Source organism: Anolis carolinensis, chromosome 3 (genome assembly GCF_035594765.1).
Source record: "Anolis carolinensis isolate JA03-04 chromosome 3, rAnoCar3.1.pri, whole genome shotgun sequence".
NCBI classification, from domain to species: domain Eukaryota; kingdom Metazoa; phylum Chordata; class Lepidosauria; order Squamata; family Dactyloidae; genus Anolis; species Anolis carolinensis.
Genome location: NC_085843.1, coordinates 288,609,006 through 288,624,585, shown reverse-complemented (window position 1 = coordinate 288,624,585; position 15,580 = coordinate 288,609,006). Strand labels below are relative to the sequence as shown.

Genomic DNA, 15,580 nt, shown 5'->3' with positions numbered 1-15,580 from the left:
GTAAGTAAGTAAGTAACTTTCTTTTTCTATCCCGCCACCATCTCCCAGCAGGGCGACTAACATGGGACAAAGCCCAAAAACAGTAACCAAAATACAACCATGAAAACATTTCAAAGAGTAAAAACACAATAAAAACTACATTATACCGAACAATACATCAATCCATAAAAACTCATTTAAAGCATCAAATGAGTAACAATACAATAAAATAAGATGGACCACCAATTTGGTGGAGGGGGATAGCATGGAGGGGCTATTTAAACTAAAGTGCAATGGTATGGTTATAAAGGGCTTTGGGGCAAGAGCACAAAAGTACAAGCCTATCTCATAGAAACAAGGAAAAGGTTTATTAAACTGCAAAAACGTTGTTTCTGCAAGAGGGACATTCTTCTGGAGCACATTTTGCTCTAGTTTTTCAGTGAATATCTGACAAGTGTCCCAAGAATTCAACGTAGTTTGTGGCAGCCACAAAAACAAAGTTTCTGGATTAGAACAGCTCTTTTCAAGGGAAGGGCCGCACAATGAAACAGGAAAGAACACTTTCAAACCAGGAACAGAAAAACTTTCATATTTTGTTCCATAGTGTGATTATTAATGGGCTTGATCCCCGTTAAGCCCTGAGACACACACCGGTTTGGAAGAGAATCCCTTGAGAAAGCAAACCAGCCGCGATGGTCTCCCTTGAAGTGTTATGTCCTGTGGAAAGTCAGATGTTTTATGAACGCATGAAAACAGAACACGTGATTTCGTTAGAAATACAGTTTGGGCTTTGGAATGCAACCAGCTTTAGCCTTAATGTTGTTGGAACGGGATCAAGAATGATATTTTCCAGCCCCAAAACACATCTGAAAAAGCTGGAGACAAGAATGTTGCGTGCTGGAATACTTTGCCCAAATATCCCGGCTCGTCTGTAATGCTTCCAGCTGGACGTGTGTGTTCCTCCCGGGGTTGGTTTCACTGCCTTCCTCCCGCCGGGCTCTGCCTTCACTCTGGCCCTGGCCAAAGACACGGACTTGGAGATTTCAGGAAGGTGTTTGGCTCAAGTGGCGCTGACCATCCTGCCCTGAGATGCCGCCTTTACTGGTGACCAGCCGGGGAAGGGAACGAGTGGGTCCGTGATCGGGGGGGGGGGCACACCAGCCGTGGAGCCAGGAAGGGGTGAGCGGAGCGCCAGTCCTTTCTCCAACTCCACGCTTCTGCCTGGAATTTCTGAGAAGCCTGCCTTCTGTTTCATCCTCCAAGTCAACACTTAGGCTGTGACAGATACAGGATGGGGACACCCAACCAGGAAACAGTCCGTGGGAAAGGGATCGAGGAGCCGTAGGAGACCACAAGCGGAACACGGGTCCACAGTGCGATGCAGCAGCCCAGAAGCATGTAGTGCCCAGATCAAGGGAAGTCCTGGTCCTTTCTCTTCTGTGTTGGTCAGGCCTCCTCGCCCGGAATAATAACAACCCGGTGTCCAGTTTTGGGAAAAGCTTTTCAAGGAAGAGATGGAGGAGGTGGACTCCCTCCGAGGAACAGCTTCGGAAATGGAGCATGTTGCTGTGATGCCAGGTCTCCTACTGTGATCTTCCAAGTACATTTGGTGTTTGGGGGGTAGACCCTGGAAAACCTTCACTCCCAATAAAGCCTGGGGCTCCAGTAAGAATCCCACCTCATTTAATAATAATAATAACAACAACAATAATATAGTACTTTATGTATATTCCGCTCTATCTCCCCGAGGGGACTCAGAGTGGATGACAGGTGAATGTGTGGTCAACATTCCATGCCGTTATCCATTTGAACAAAGACCGGACGGTACGTGCACAGAGGCAGGCTTCCCTCTTTTTCCATCTCCGGCATCTGGAGGCTGCGCTTGACTCGGCCATGGTGAAGTGCTGTCGCTCCATTCTTCCGTGCCGAGAAGCGTTATCATTCATAGACTCCCTCCTGATCAGACCGCTGGCATATTTTTCATTTCGCTAAAAGTGGTGCCTATTTATGTACTTACAATTGCTGTTTCCGAACTGCAAGGTAGGCAGACGCTAGGCTGACAGCGGGAGCTCACCCCGCCCATGGCTTGAACCGCTAACCTTCCAGTCGACAAGATTTTTTTTCCCTGTAGCTGGCGGTTAATCCACTGTGCTACGCTGTATCCTTGGAACCAAAAGAAAGCTTTTCGGTCAAAAAAGCATTACCAGTGCCACGCAGAATAGCTGTCACGTTCTTACCTGAAATGGAAACCCCGAAGGGTCGGGCTCAGATAAATGACCTCTTGCTGCCTCGCTTGACTTGGGAAACCCTGCCAGCGCCTCCTTTTCCCACCTCCACGTAATGGGTTCAAAGTACCAGAATTTCCTTTTCAGCCACGGCCTTATACTGAGCAATGAGATTGGAATACGGATTCACTCAGGAGCATCGAGAAAAGAAGACTGAGAGAAGGGGAGAACCATGCTTCCATACTGGAAAGGGCGTCACGTTGAGGAGAAGGGGGCAAGCCTGCTTTCTGCTTCTCCAAAGACTAAGACACAACGGAGTCTCGGATTCAAGCTGCAGGAGAAGACGTTCCACCTGAACATTAGGAAGAAATGCCCGTCAGAATGAGCTGCTCAACCTTGGAGTGAGTGAGCCTGCCTCTTCCTGGGAGTCCGGAGGAGTCTCCTTCCTGCTCCGAAGGCTTTTCAGCAGAGGCTGGATGGCCATCTCTTGGGGGCGCTTTGGTTGTGTCTTGGCAAAAGGGGGTTGGCCTGAGTGACCTTTGGGGGTCTTCTCCAGCTCTGTGTCTCTTGGCTGACATCCCAGGACAGTTGGTTGGAGCCTTTTGTCGGGCGCCTTTCTCTCCTTGGGGCCTGTTGGGACACGTCCCTCCGGCCCCGACGCCTGGCCCTCCCGCATTGCGACCGCGTCCCTTCGTCCCTTCCCTTCGCCTACAAGGCCAAGCTCTGAACAACGACTGCAGGCGCCCATGGCGTTGTTGCTGTGTTTGCAGCCGTTGCCAGGCCTGTGGCTTTGTCTGGAGAGATTTGCAAATGCTCCCCACACGCCCTGCTCTCTTTCAGCCCAGATCTTGGGTTGTTTTCCCTTTTCAAAGCCAAGAAAGGATGTTACTGACCCCAGCAGGCCCTGGAAGCCTTGCTCTAAAGCAGGCATGGGCCAACTTGGGCCCTCCGGGTGTTTTGGACTTTAGCTCTCACAATCCCTAACAGCCGGTAGAGCCCTTTGAAGGTGGAATCACTTGCTGCCGAGGGGCCTGGTGGAGTCTCCCTCTCTGGAGGTCGTCTGCCAGGAGGGCTTGGACTGTGTTTCTCTATATGCCAGAAGAGGGGTGGGTTGCATGGCCTCAGATAGCAAAAGGGGCTTTGGGCAGAAGCTGTACCATAGAAACATAGAATTGGATGAGACCACATGGGCTGGCTAGTCCAACCCCCTTCTGCCATGCATAATCGAAGCCCTCCCAACAGATGGCCGTCCTGCCTGTTTGAAATCCTCCAAGGAAGGGGCTTCCATCGGACTCTGAGGCAGGGAGTTCCCCTGCTGGACAGCTCTCTCCCATCCGCAGCGTCCTTGTGGCGCTGCCTCTTTTAAAGGGACTTTGGGTTTTCCGGTCTTCCTCTCAAAGATGCCTTCTCCCCCCTTCCAAATGACAACTCTTTGGCCTCTGGTTCTGCCTGGGCCTCAGCAGAAGAGAACGGAAACTCTCCCCATGGACAAAAATCATAGGGATTGCTCTTTTCCATGACAGTGCTCTTTGAGAGGGGGGAGCACCTGAATTGTATCCCCTTGGGAAGCAGGGAGGGGGGCCTGCCTTCAGAGAGGCGTGTGGCTTTGCCTCCGTCCCGTTCATTGTCGGCACCTGGGCCGTGTCGCAGGCGAGTCCGGGCAGCGTCCCGAACACAAAGCCCCCCTTGTTTCCCCTTCCCATCAGCCGGGCACTTGCATTCCAGGGCTTTGCATGGCCAGGTGGGCCGGGCCAGGGGGCTTAGGCCACCCAGGGAGCGGCAGGCGGGCTTCCCGGGCTTCCCTCAAGGTTGTCCCCACCTCAGGGCCGCTTCTTGGGGGCGTTTCTGCGCATTCTTCCAGCCAAGGCCTCTCCCCATTGAGCCTTGTGCCTTCCACATCCGTTCTCGTGTCCTGATCCCTGGAGCAGCGGGAAACAAGATTCCAGATATTTCACCACGCCTCTTATGCCCCATCTTTCCCTAAATATAATCAGCTCTTTACACTGCTCCTCAGAGGGATCCATCCATGGCTTCCAGACCTCTGATCACTTGGTGGCCCTTCTTTAAACACCTTCCAGCTGGTCCATATTCTTGAACTGCAGTGCCCAGAACCGAAGCAGAAGAGACTAGGACCCTGGCTTCCCTCCATCTGGACACTAGACTCCTGTTGATGCCGCCTAGAATCACATTGGCCTTTTTAGCTGCCACATCACACTCTTGCCTTATGTTCAACTTGTGGTCTGTCTACCAAGACTCCCAGACCCCTTTCCCATGAACTGTTTCCAAGCCACTTCTCTCCTATCTTAGGCCTGTGCACTTCATTTTTCCTGCCTAAGTGTCCTACCATACATTTGTCACCATAATAATATAATAAAAATAATAACTTTATTTTTATACCCCGCCCCATCTCCACGGAGGGACTCGGAGCGGCTTACATGGGGACAAAGCCCGACATATACAACAGTAAAACAGTGAAGCGAATATTTCAACAATAAAACATCAACATCAATAAAACCATCACTGCATCCATCTCAGCTCAGCGTTTCCAGGTCTCCCCCTTTCCAGAGAGGCCTTTGTGGTGATAGATTCATGGGGCGGACTTGCTGCCCTGTATAAATCCCACCCCAAGGCCCCCCCCCCCCCCCCTTGGCAGCCCTTTGTCCCTGGTGCCCTTGTTGCGCTAATGAGCTAATTGTTTAAGAATCCCCTCCAGACCCCTTTGACGCCTGTTGACAGGCCCACCTTTCTGCCCATTTGACGGGCGGGCGGGACGGGACGCAGGAGGAACAGGCGCAGCCTTTGTCAGCCCCCAAAGAAAAGGGCCTTTTCCATCCGCTTCCGTCTTGACCCCCTTTTCTCCCCCGGCTGCGTCCCAAATACCGCGCTGCAGACAAGCGGATCCTCCCCTGTGTTTTCTCCGGGCCTTTCTCTCCCCATCTGGTTTGGCAGCCCTAAAGCAGCTGCATTGTGCCTCTGTTCTCCCCAGTGATCGATGGGATCTCCCTCTTACTGGGAAGCTGCCTGGGTGGCTTCATCGGCTCTTGCTCCTCCTCCTCCTCCTCCTCCTCCTCCTCATCCGGGGAGATATGCACGCAAGAAGGAAATGAGAAGCATTACTGTACATTGAATTGGGTTGCTGTGAGGCTTTCGGGCTGTATGGTCAGTAGCATTCCCTCCTGATGCTACTGGAACATGGCCATACAACGGGAAAAACTCACAATGATTCTGGCCACAAAAGGCTTTGACCACACAGTCAATTGTTTTGAACAAAACATGGATCACGTAGTTCAGGCAGCATCTAGTTGGATCCTGACCCTGGGTCATAGAATCCTAGAGTTGAAAGAGACCTGGTGGGCCATCCATTCCAACCCCATTCTGCCAAGGAGCAGGAAAATCACACTCAAAGTGACAGATGGCCATCTAGGCACTGCTTAAAAACCTCCAAAGAAGGATCCTTCACCACACTCCACACGGAGTGGAGTAGATGGGGCAGAGGGTAGTGGATGGATGGATCGATGGATGGATGGATAGATAGATAGATAGATAGATAGATAGGAAGAGAGAGAGGTGGGAAGATGCAGGTAGACAGATGAGAGATGCAAAGAGAGAGAGATTGGATGGATGAATGCACAGAGAGAGAGATGAGAGACATATAGAGATGCAAAGAGAGAAATTGGATGGATAGATGATGCAGAGAGAGAGGGAGATGAGAGACAGATATAGAAAAGATAAAGAGAGAGAAGATGGATGGATGGACAGATAAATAGACAGATCAGAGGTTCAGATGGATGGGTGGGCAGGCTAAACATTAACCAAAATGGCAGCTGAAATTGTCACTTTATTCGTCTCTAAGCCCTCCACCAGGATGTAGGGGAGGCTGTGATGATGGAGAAGTGCGTACCCCCCCCCCCCGCTGTGCGCATGTGGCCACGATCCAGCCCGGGCCTTGCCCCAGTGAGAGGGAGGCTGCCCTTTGGGGGATCCAGGCCTTGGTGGTCCATTTAGCCCCGTGGATCCCAACTGGGAGCTGCAGAGGCCTTATGGGACTTCCTTCCTTGTCGGCCCCCAAGGTTCCTCTTAAGGCCAGTGGGGCTGACCCCCTTCCTTTCCAGCAGGAGGCCCCATTGGCATCATCTTTCTCTTCCATCATCCCCGACCCCTTTACACTGGCCCTTGAAGGCCCTGGGATTCCCATGATCATCCTAGGGCAGGCTTGGGCCAGCTTCAGCCCTCCCTCCAGGTGTTTTGGACTTCAACCCATAATTCCTTTACAGCTGGTAGGCTGCTGGGAATTGTAGGAGTTGAAATCCAAAACACCTGAAGGATTTTGCCCATGCTTGTCCGGAAGGGTCTCCTGGTCCCAAAAGGATCCATTGGTTTCTGGGAAAGTTTCCTATGATGTCAGTAGCCGTTGGGGCTCAGCAAGAGGCTGGGGATTTCTCAGACGACGAGGGGGATGATGGGTTTCCAACTGAGGAGTCTGTGTGTGAATTGCAGGACTTTGATCAGAGAGAAATGCAGGCAGTTGAAGATGAGACAGAAGATGTTTTGGATTCCAATGTTCGTTCCTTAGCAACAAGAGAGACTGGTGAAAGGTCCATTTCTCTTGGGAATCGGCCTTCAGTTGATGGGGAGTTTTCCCATGATACCAGATTAGGTCTCCAGACAGAGGGAGTGAAGAATAGATTAATTAGGCATTCAGAGAGACTTCATGAGAAATTCTTAAAACCCAGATATGTGAGGTATGATCTCATGGCTTCTTGGTCGGGCTTGGGCTTAAATTAAGTGATGTTTACTTGGTGTCTCTCAGAGCAGGCAACGTTGCCAAAAGGTTCAAGTTCCTGTCTCAGCTCTCAAGTTCATGATTCAAGTTTCCTGTGTATGTTCCTGAAAGAGTTTTCCCTTGGAAAAAGTTCCTGCTCCCATGTTATGGATTTATGCCTGTGATCTTGACTTCCTTGACTTCATGTGCCTTGCCATTTTGGACCACTGCTCTTTTGTGTATGGACTACTGTTATTTTATAGCTCTTTTGGGAAATGCCCCCTTTCCCCCTTTGTGTGCTTTTCTTTGTACCTGCTTTTCTTAATAACCTGCTGTTGTGAGTACTACTGAACTCTGGTGCGGTGCTGGGTGAAAGGGTGTCTCAAGGCTAGAGTTCAACAGTAGCCAAGTGGGCATCAAATAAGAGAGGAATATCAGGATTTGGGGGAAGATGTTGTCCTTCCTCATGCGGCCTTCTCCCCCTTTTGAGGCAGCCTGCCACCCCGAGCGCCCTGCTTCCCAGGGCTTTGTCTTGCTCCTCTCCCGGGAGTGTATTCACCCCTAATTACAGATCAATTAGCTGCCTGGGATCCCCCTTCGTGGTGGTAATCAGGGGATTAATGCCGAGAGGAGGCGCCTGTGTGTGTCCGACCGGGGTGCCGTTTCATGTGGGATCAAGGGCCGCCCGCGCATGAATGGCTCTCTCTTGTGGGGCCTTTTCGCTTCCCTTGTCAGACGGGGCTTATGGATATTGCGGAGGGAGGGAGGGAGGGAGGGAGGGAGGGGGATTATGGGAATATTCATGACCGGAATGAATCGAGACAGGGAGCAGATCATCTTTTGGGTAAACAGGGAGGAAGCATTCAATGCAGAGGAGGAGGAGGGGGGGGGGCGGCCACCCCCTCGGGGGTCTTTCATTGTGGCCAAGATGGGAGGAAGGGCTTTGTGCCGCACGGAGGACCCTGTTCCGCAGGTGCCGGTCGGCCTCCCGTCTCTCGCTCTGCAGAGAAGAACCATATTTATGCTACTTTGCATTCAGAAATAATGTAAAAGAGGAGAAACAAGACCAAAACAGCAGATTTCTGTTATACATATCGCCGAAACCTAGTGGCTAATCAACTAGTCACTACAGCGTAGTACACAACTAAATCAAAAGCAGACACTGTAACCTAGCATATACCTATATTAACATGTGCGTCTTGACTTACAGGTGCATAACTATAGGTGTAGTTTTTTTCCATAATACATGTCACACTGAAACAAAATTAAATCTAAAACATACATACCTAAAGCATACCTAAAATGATAAATACATACTAAACACTCAACTACTAAAACTATTCTATGAACCCCATGCTCAGGGGCTGTTGATGTTTACTTGTGATTATTCTTTTGGTTAATGTGCAAATATTACAATTGGTGCATGTTATTGCTTATTGATGTATTGTATATTGTTATTGTTTTGTATTTGATATTTCTGTGAGCCTCCCTGAATCCCCTCGGGGGAGATGGTGGCGGGATACAAATAAACTTATTATTATTATTATTATTATTATTATTATTATTATTATTATTATTATTATTATTCTGCTCTGTTTAAATAGTATTATATAACCATGGATGTGATTATAAGTCTTCTCTCTCGGGATGCCCAGGTCCTCCATGTGGCTCTGTGGTGGGCTTCCAGTGTTGTGCTGGAAGATCAAGAAATCCAGGTCTAGAAAACTCCTTTCCCTTCCAGAGTGAAGACAATGACTCCCTGGCCATGTGTTTTGCAGCCTTTGACGTCCCTTTCCTCTCCCTGTCCGGCTCCGAGGTTCGCCTGCCTCCCTCCCTCCTCCCTGGATGGAGCTCCGCTGTTCTGACGGCAGCGTCTTTCTCTTTCCAGAAAAAGTCCGGGAGATCCAGGAGAAACTTGAAGCCTTCATTGAAGCCCTCCATCAAGAGGAGAAGTAGGCGGCGGGCGCAGGTAGGGCCCCTTTGGCAGCGAGAGCCGCGACCTTCCTGTCCAGGCCTGGGACCCTCGGCTTGGAGGGGGACGGGCCCCTTGGCACTGGCGCCAGGCCTGCCCCATTTGTGCCGTAGGCCAAGTCCCATGGGGCACAAGGGGGGAGTAAAAGCTCTTATAAAACGGTTTGCTTTTGGGATATTTATTTACATTATTGATATTCCTCCCTTCTCAGGGCAGAGCACAGAACATACATATGCGGAAAACAGTCCATGCCGCTTATACACGGACCAGACAGACCATTGTACATAGAGGTACCTATATAGGCGTTTCCCATCTTCGGCATCTTGGAGGCTTGTGCCTTGTTCCAGCCATGGGGGATGGGGGGCTGCTATTGCTCCATCTCCCTGTCAAAGAGTTTTGTTTATAAACTTCCTCCTTTGGTTTTCCTGGCATTTCCTTATGGGTGCCTTAAAATACCTCCCCGCTTTTAAGCGGTCCCTATTTATCTACTCACATTTTGCTTTTGAACCGCTAGATAGGCAGAAGTTGGGCTGAAGGCCAAGAGCTCTCCCCGACCTGAGCTGCGAACTGTCAACCTTTACTGCAGCGGATGGTTTAACCTGCTGTGCTAAAGCCCAGCACACACACATATTCTTATGTGTGTATATGTTTCCAAAAAGCAAACCATTTTATAGGGGGTTTTCTACACCCTTGTCTACCATGGGACTTCTATCCCTGGGGTCACTTGAACATTTCTCTTTTTTTTGTGGGGGGGGGGGGGGGGAAGTAGGCTCACTAGTTGAAAAAGTTCAAGAAGCCTTGCAATAAAGGCATTCATTTGTGAAAAGGGGGAAAGAGTTCCGTAGATCTAAGAAACAGCAGGCCTGCCCCACAGGGATCTGACTCAAGCCTCTTTGAGTCTCTGCGGGGAGAAAAAGCGGGGTGCAAATAAACATAATAATAACAATAATCCATATCTGTTTTTGTCTTATCTTTCAGTAGGACATTTTCGGCGAGGACGCGGCCCCTGCCTGAGCAAGAGGAGCTCTCCTTCTGCCCCCCCTCCTCCCCCCACCCCCATTTCTGTCCCCCTCCCACAAATGTCACAACCGCAGTGTCCCACCTGCAAGAAAGGCCCTCCCCGGCCCCTTCCCCGGGAGGGATGAGTGGCTGCCTTTCCATTCCCGAGAGGACGGACGGGCGCTTTCCGCCAGCGAGGCCCAGGCTCCTCCTCAGGCGGTTTCGGCCCAACTTGGCTGGGCTCCGCTGTGTAAAAAGAAGGAAAAAAACACCGGGGGAGGGGGCATGAAATAAAAAAGAGTCTTTGTACATATATGTTGGTGACGCCACCAAGTCATCCTTGTTTGAGTGTGCAGAGCCGTGTGCTTGTGTGCTCCCAAGGGGCAAACATGTGCTTTAAGTATCTGTTGAGAAACAACGTCTTGGAGAATCGTCGATGGACCTGGTTGTCGCTGGAGAAAGATTCCTGCTGGTTCCCGGCTTTGTGGCCGCTGTGCGCTGAAGGTGTGCCTGCAGTGTTTGTCTGGGGCTCCCGTCGAACGCATTTCACTTTCCATCCCTTGTGACGCCCGGGCTGAAGAAGCAGCGGCCTGGAGGGTCCCGATCTGTGCTGGGACCTTCCCACAGCTGGGTTTCTTCTCCTCTTCTTCCTCCTCAGCAGAGCCTCACCTTTGCTAAACCCTGTCCATGTTATTTAGTGTCTGCTCCCCTGTTCCTCCCTTGAACCAGCCACGTCTTCACCCCTTTGGGTGTCATGGAGGGGCGCCATTGTGAGAGACCCCCACCCTGCTGGAAGCACTTCAGGCCCCCAAAACGCGGGTCATTTGCCCATAGTCTCTTCCTTGCCCCCGTGGCTTCCTCCCCTGGTCTTTGAGGCCAAGAGCTTGTCACGGGGAGCGTTGGCCCTCTCCCCTCCCCAAGTGCCCGTGATGACCACCCCGGCCCTGGACCCCCGCCCTCTCCCACCCGTCTCTGCCCAAACCCCTCCTTCCCTGTTTCCTGGATTAAGATGCTTCACTTCTCCCTGCGTTGGCTCCCAAGTGTCCGGCAGAAGGCTTGAGCTCCTTGGTCTACGGTGGCCATTGCTTTGGTGGGACAAGGTGGCTGCTGATGGAGGAAGAGACGCAGGACGAGGCCACTTCTTCTTCCAGTTCCCGGCCAGAAAAGCAGACTGACCGACTGCCCCTCCACCCTTCAGTCATCGGTGGGCATGATGTGGAAGGCGGCGCAAGTGGAGCCTCCCAAGGTGTGTTTGCAAGAAAGCAAATAGCTTCTACCTCCTTGGCGTCTCCTGGACTGGAATGAGCTGAAACGTGATGGAAGGAGTCTTGCCCGCGAGCCCACGCTTGCCTGTGTGGCCGCTCTGCCCACACACTTCGTGCCCCGAGAGGAGGGGAGGCCTTCCGTGACTGCCACACGCCCGGCGCCTGGAGCACTTTGGGGCCGCCAGCCTCGGCCGCCGATCTGAGAATCCGCATGATGTATCCTGTGGGAGTTTATTATTTATTGAATGCAGATGTCAGTGGAGGAAACGTTCAATAAATAGGTTTTGAACACTTGGTGGCTCATGTTGCGTGTGTGTGAGCGTGCGCTTGCCTGTGCGTTGGGGTGACGTAGAGCCAGAGAATCCTAGACCTGAAAGAGACCCCAAAGGCCATCCAGTCCAAGCCCTTTTAGCCGGGCAGGAAGACACAACACAACAATCTAAGCACTCCCAACAGATGTCCACTGAGCCTCATGGACACGAGCAGGTTCATGGAGGAGCAGGGCGATAGAATCATAAGATCGTAGAGTTGGAAGGGACCCCAAAGGCTATCCAGTCCAGCCCCCTTCTGCCAGGCAAAAAAAGCACTATCAAAATCTTCCTGACAGATGGCCATCCAGCCTCTGCTGTAGCCAGCTGCAGTAAATCACTACTGACTGAGAGGTCATGAGTTCGAAGCCAGCCCGGGTCGGATTGAGCTCCCGACCATTAATAGCCTAGCTCGCTGTTGACCTATGCAGCCTGAAAGACAGTTGCACCTGTTGAGTAGAAAATTTTGGTACCGCTTTATGCAGGGAGGCTAATTTAACTAATTTACTAATTTAACTAATTTACGATGCCATAAAAACAGTGTGCTGAAGACTGAGGAAGTCCTCCATCCGTGGCTTCAGGCCTTGGACCCCTTTGGGGACCATCTCTGGCCTTTCCCCTTGGGCTTCCTTTTCAGCGCTAAGAGGGGCTTCTGCGTTCATTCCTTTCTCAAAATGCGAATCCTTCACCTGCCTAATTAACGAAGACGGATCCCTTTTGGGAAAGTGCGCAGCCGCGCTGGGTGTCGATGCCGCACCTCGCTAAGTGCCAGGGTGATTGGCGTTCCCGTTTAATTAGCTGGAATCGGCGCATGGCGGAGAGGCGGGCTGGCAGCACTTTGCCTGAAACTGTATTAAAACAAAATTACCCTAATTATGGGATGATTGGTTAGAACAAAGGAATGATAGTGCATTAACCAGACGTTCGCCCATCAATCCCTCCCTGGAGTGGCAGCTCGGTCTCCAAATGGGTTTTTTTTGGGGGGGGGGTCTTGATGGAAGGAAGCGGAGGAGGATAGACATGGGGGGGGGGGCATCGCATTGACCCAAATGGGAGGGAGCCATAAATAGGAGTTGTAGCCCTGCAGCATGGAGAAACCTGGGCGGTGCGTGTCCTTCCTGTGCATTTCTGAATGTTCTGCAATGAGAATGTGGCGTGGCCTGGACGGATGCGGGGCTGAAGGGCTTCTCAGTTGTGCCTTTGGTCATGGAAGACAGTCCTCTTTTCGGCGGAAATGAGGCAGGAAGGCCTTCGTGGACTCACTTTGGGAGATTAAAAGGGTCCGTTTGCACCGTGGCATTTTGTTGGGAATCTATTGAGTGGTTAGACTCAATAATAACCCTCTCTTGGGGTGATTCCTCAGAAATACAGCAGAGTGGCAGAACCACGTTTCATAAACGGCAGAAACTTACGTGTGGTGAGCAGGGAGAGGCCTTCCTTCCTTAGGATGGGAAAGGATTGCAGAGTCTCGATTATAGGTTCAAAATCATTTATTGTGGCAAAAAGAAATCCATTGTAGATAGAAAAGGTTCTTGGAGCTAACCAGCTCTCTAGGCTAGCTTCTAAGGAAGGTAAGAAGGTAAAAATAACAAAATATCTAAATAGCTACATTTTGCCTTGAGGAGGGCAAAATGTGGCCTCTCCGGTAGGAGACCTCTCGGGCAGGAAGAGGGGCCAAAATGGAGCTGACCATGTGGTCAAAGCCTTGGGGCAATTAACATTCCAAAGATAGAGGAGATCACATTACTACGACAAGGTAGGGAAGGGAAGATAAACAAGAAATCAAGAGTGGAAGGCAGCAAAGGCCTTTCTGGGCATGCATGGGAATACAGAGAAGATTCCCTCCTCTAATTCCACCCTCTCCCTAACTGCTTGAGACTTGTGCAGTCCAGGATGACAACCAACACATTTCTGACTTCTGTGCATGGATTTGGAGGCTGGGCAGCAAAGAGAATCAACGCAGTAGTAGTAGTAGTAGTAGTAGTAAACTTTTATTACGGTCAATGACCAGCTCGTAACAGGGGTACCCAGTTCTGTACATCCATGTCAGACTTCGTTAATAATAATAAAATTATAATAAAAAAAATGTAAAAACCACTATAAAATTGAATTATTTACCAATTTAAAATCTAGGCTAAAGACCACATGCAAGTAACTATTGAAACCCAACTAATCCCACAGGATCCTCTGGGGCAGTCTCAAGGGAGGGAGTGGGGTGACACCGGGGGGGAGGGGGAGTAACCATAACTGTAAATAACAGCCTAGAACTATAATTATCCGTCTATTTCTGATTCCCCATCTATACTGTGTAGGAGATGCTTAAGTCTTTTGGCTCTCAATCATCTTCTGCCGAATTTTAATTGCAGCCGTGCAGAACTTGGCAACGTTTTATGTCACAGCCGAGATGGTATCTGAGAGCAGTAAGGTTACGTAAAATTGTCTGGAGCGTCCTGGGTATTTAGTTGTTCATGGCGTAATGAGACGCGAACGAATGTCTCTATAAACCAGGCACTGCAGAAGCACATGTTCTGTTGTTTCTATGTGACCTGAGAATCAATGCAGTTGACATTTGGGAGGAAACTGCAGGCAGAAAGGACTTGGGGTGTGAACAACACAAAATTTGAAAAATGTCCTGTTCCTGGTTCGAAGGTGTTGGGAATCTATTGAGCGGTTAGACTCAAAATAACTCTCTCTTGGGGTGATTTCACCAAAAACATCGCAGAGTGCCAGAAGCAGACTTCACTCCCAGCAGAAACTCACGCGTGGAGAGCTGGAATAAGCCTCTGTTGCTTAGGATGGTGAAGGGACACAAGGGGCCTGATTTAATTTGATTCCATCTGATTCATAAATAGCAATGGTATTCAGAATAGTTTGATTAAATAAATTTTCTTCCTAATAGTTGGAAGATGTCAGTAAGAAATGTTTGCCACAAACACCACTAAATGGCCAGCAATAAAGCAAGCCCATCGCCTTCCTGGGGATGCAAAGGAAATCAATTGACCAGGAGCTCACACATACAGGCAGGGAAATAAAACCTTAGGAACAGTCCTAGATGTGAGGATCAGAGATAATAATAAATAATAATAAAAAAACTTTATTTATACCCCGCCACCATCTCCCCATGGGGACTTGGGGCAGCTTACATGGGGCAGAGGCCCAAACAACATAGAACAAAACATAAGCAACATAATACAAATCACACTATAAAAAGATAAAACAGTAATACAATATATCAATTAAAACAAAAATACAGGATAAAAAATTGCATTTAAAACACATAAAAGGTAAAATTGTAATAAAAACGGGATAGATTATTAAAAACCCTCTGGGGCTGATTAATTAATGACTGTATTAATTAATGACTGCTTTGTTTCAGTTTGATTTTGATAGATGGACATTTGTTGTTTGTTGTTTTGATAAATGTCAGGATGAAACAAGATGAAAGAAGGAGGGGCGTGAAAACAGGATGTTTGTGAAGTGAATTGTACCTGGAAGAATATTATAAATACCGCATCTGAAATCTCAGTCGGTGTGCCACTCCTTTTCTTGATGGCCACCCACAGCTCTATTTGCAAATAAATCTGTGTATTTCTATCTCCTCTGCCTCCTAGTTCCTTTGTTGGAAAACCGGCACGAGGGGGTTCTGCAAGGTTTGCCTTCTTTAAAAAGGGGCCTCGCATCCGAGCCTCAACAATGGCACAGGATTGCAGAGCCAAAAATAAAAGTCCAAAAGTATTTATTGAAGGAAGAGAAATACATTCTGGACAGGAAAGTTCTTGCAGCTAACTCACTTTCTCAGTCTCCTATTCTAAGGAAGGCAAAAGGTAAAACTATCAATCATGTGCCTGCAGCTACATCTTGCCTGGAGAATGGCAAGACAAAAGGCAGAAGAGAAAGTTAACGTGGTCAAAGCCTAGGCCCCATCTTAACACCAATAGGGAGGAAGTTACCTCATACCCCAAGGAGATCACGTGGCCACATCTTCAGATGGGGGGAGATAGTGGTCAGGCCGGAAGAGAAGCCGAGAGGCAGACCGGCCCTTTTGGAAGGCATGCATGGCCATCGAGAAG

The 15,580-nt window shown here is 49.7% G+C and overlaps 1 protein-coding gene across 5 annotated transcripts in view; it reads left to right on the top strand.

Moving 5' to 3' along the window:
- opa1 (OPA1 mitochondrial dynamin like GTPase) overlaps positions 1-11,493 on the top strand; it is a 64,988-nt gene extending 53,495 nt beyond the window's left edge. For 4 of the 5 annotated variants that reach the window (XM_062977550.1, XM_062977548.1, XM_062977549.1 and 1 more), the window contains 2 exons: positions 8,855-8,935; positions 9,917-11,493. In XM_062977550.1, the coding sequence (XP_062833620.1) occupies positions 8,855-8,922 (68 nt within the window). In that variant the 3' untranslated portion in view covers positions 8,923-8,935; positions 9,917-11,493. The remainder of the gene's footprint in view (positions 1-8,854; positions 8,936-9,916) is intronic. The other variant, XM_062977547.1, reaches the window with a different exon arrangement.
- Positions 11,494-15,580: the final 4,087 nt, after the last annotated feature.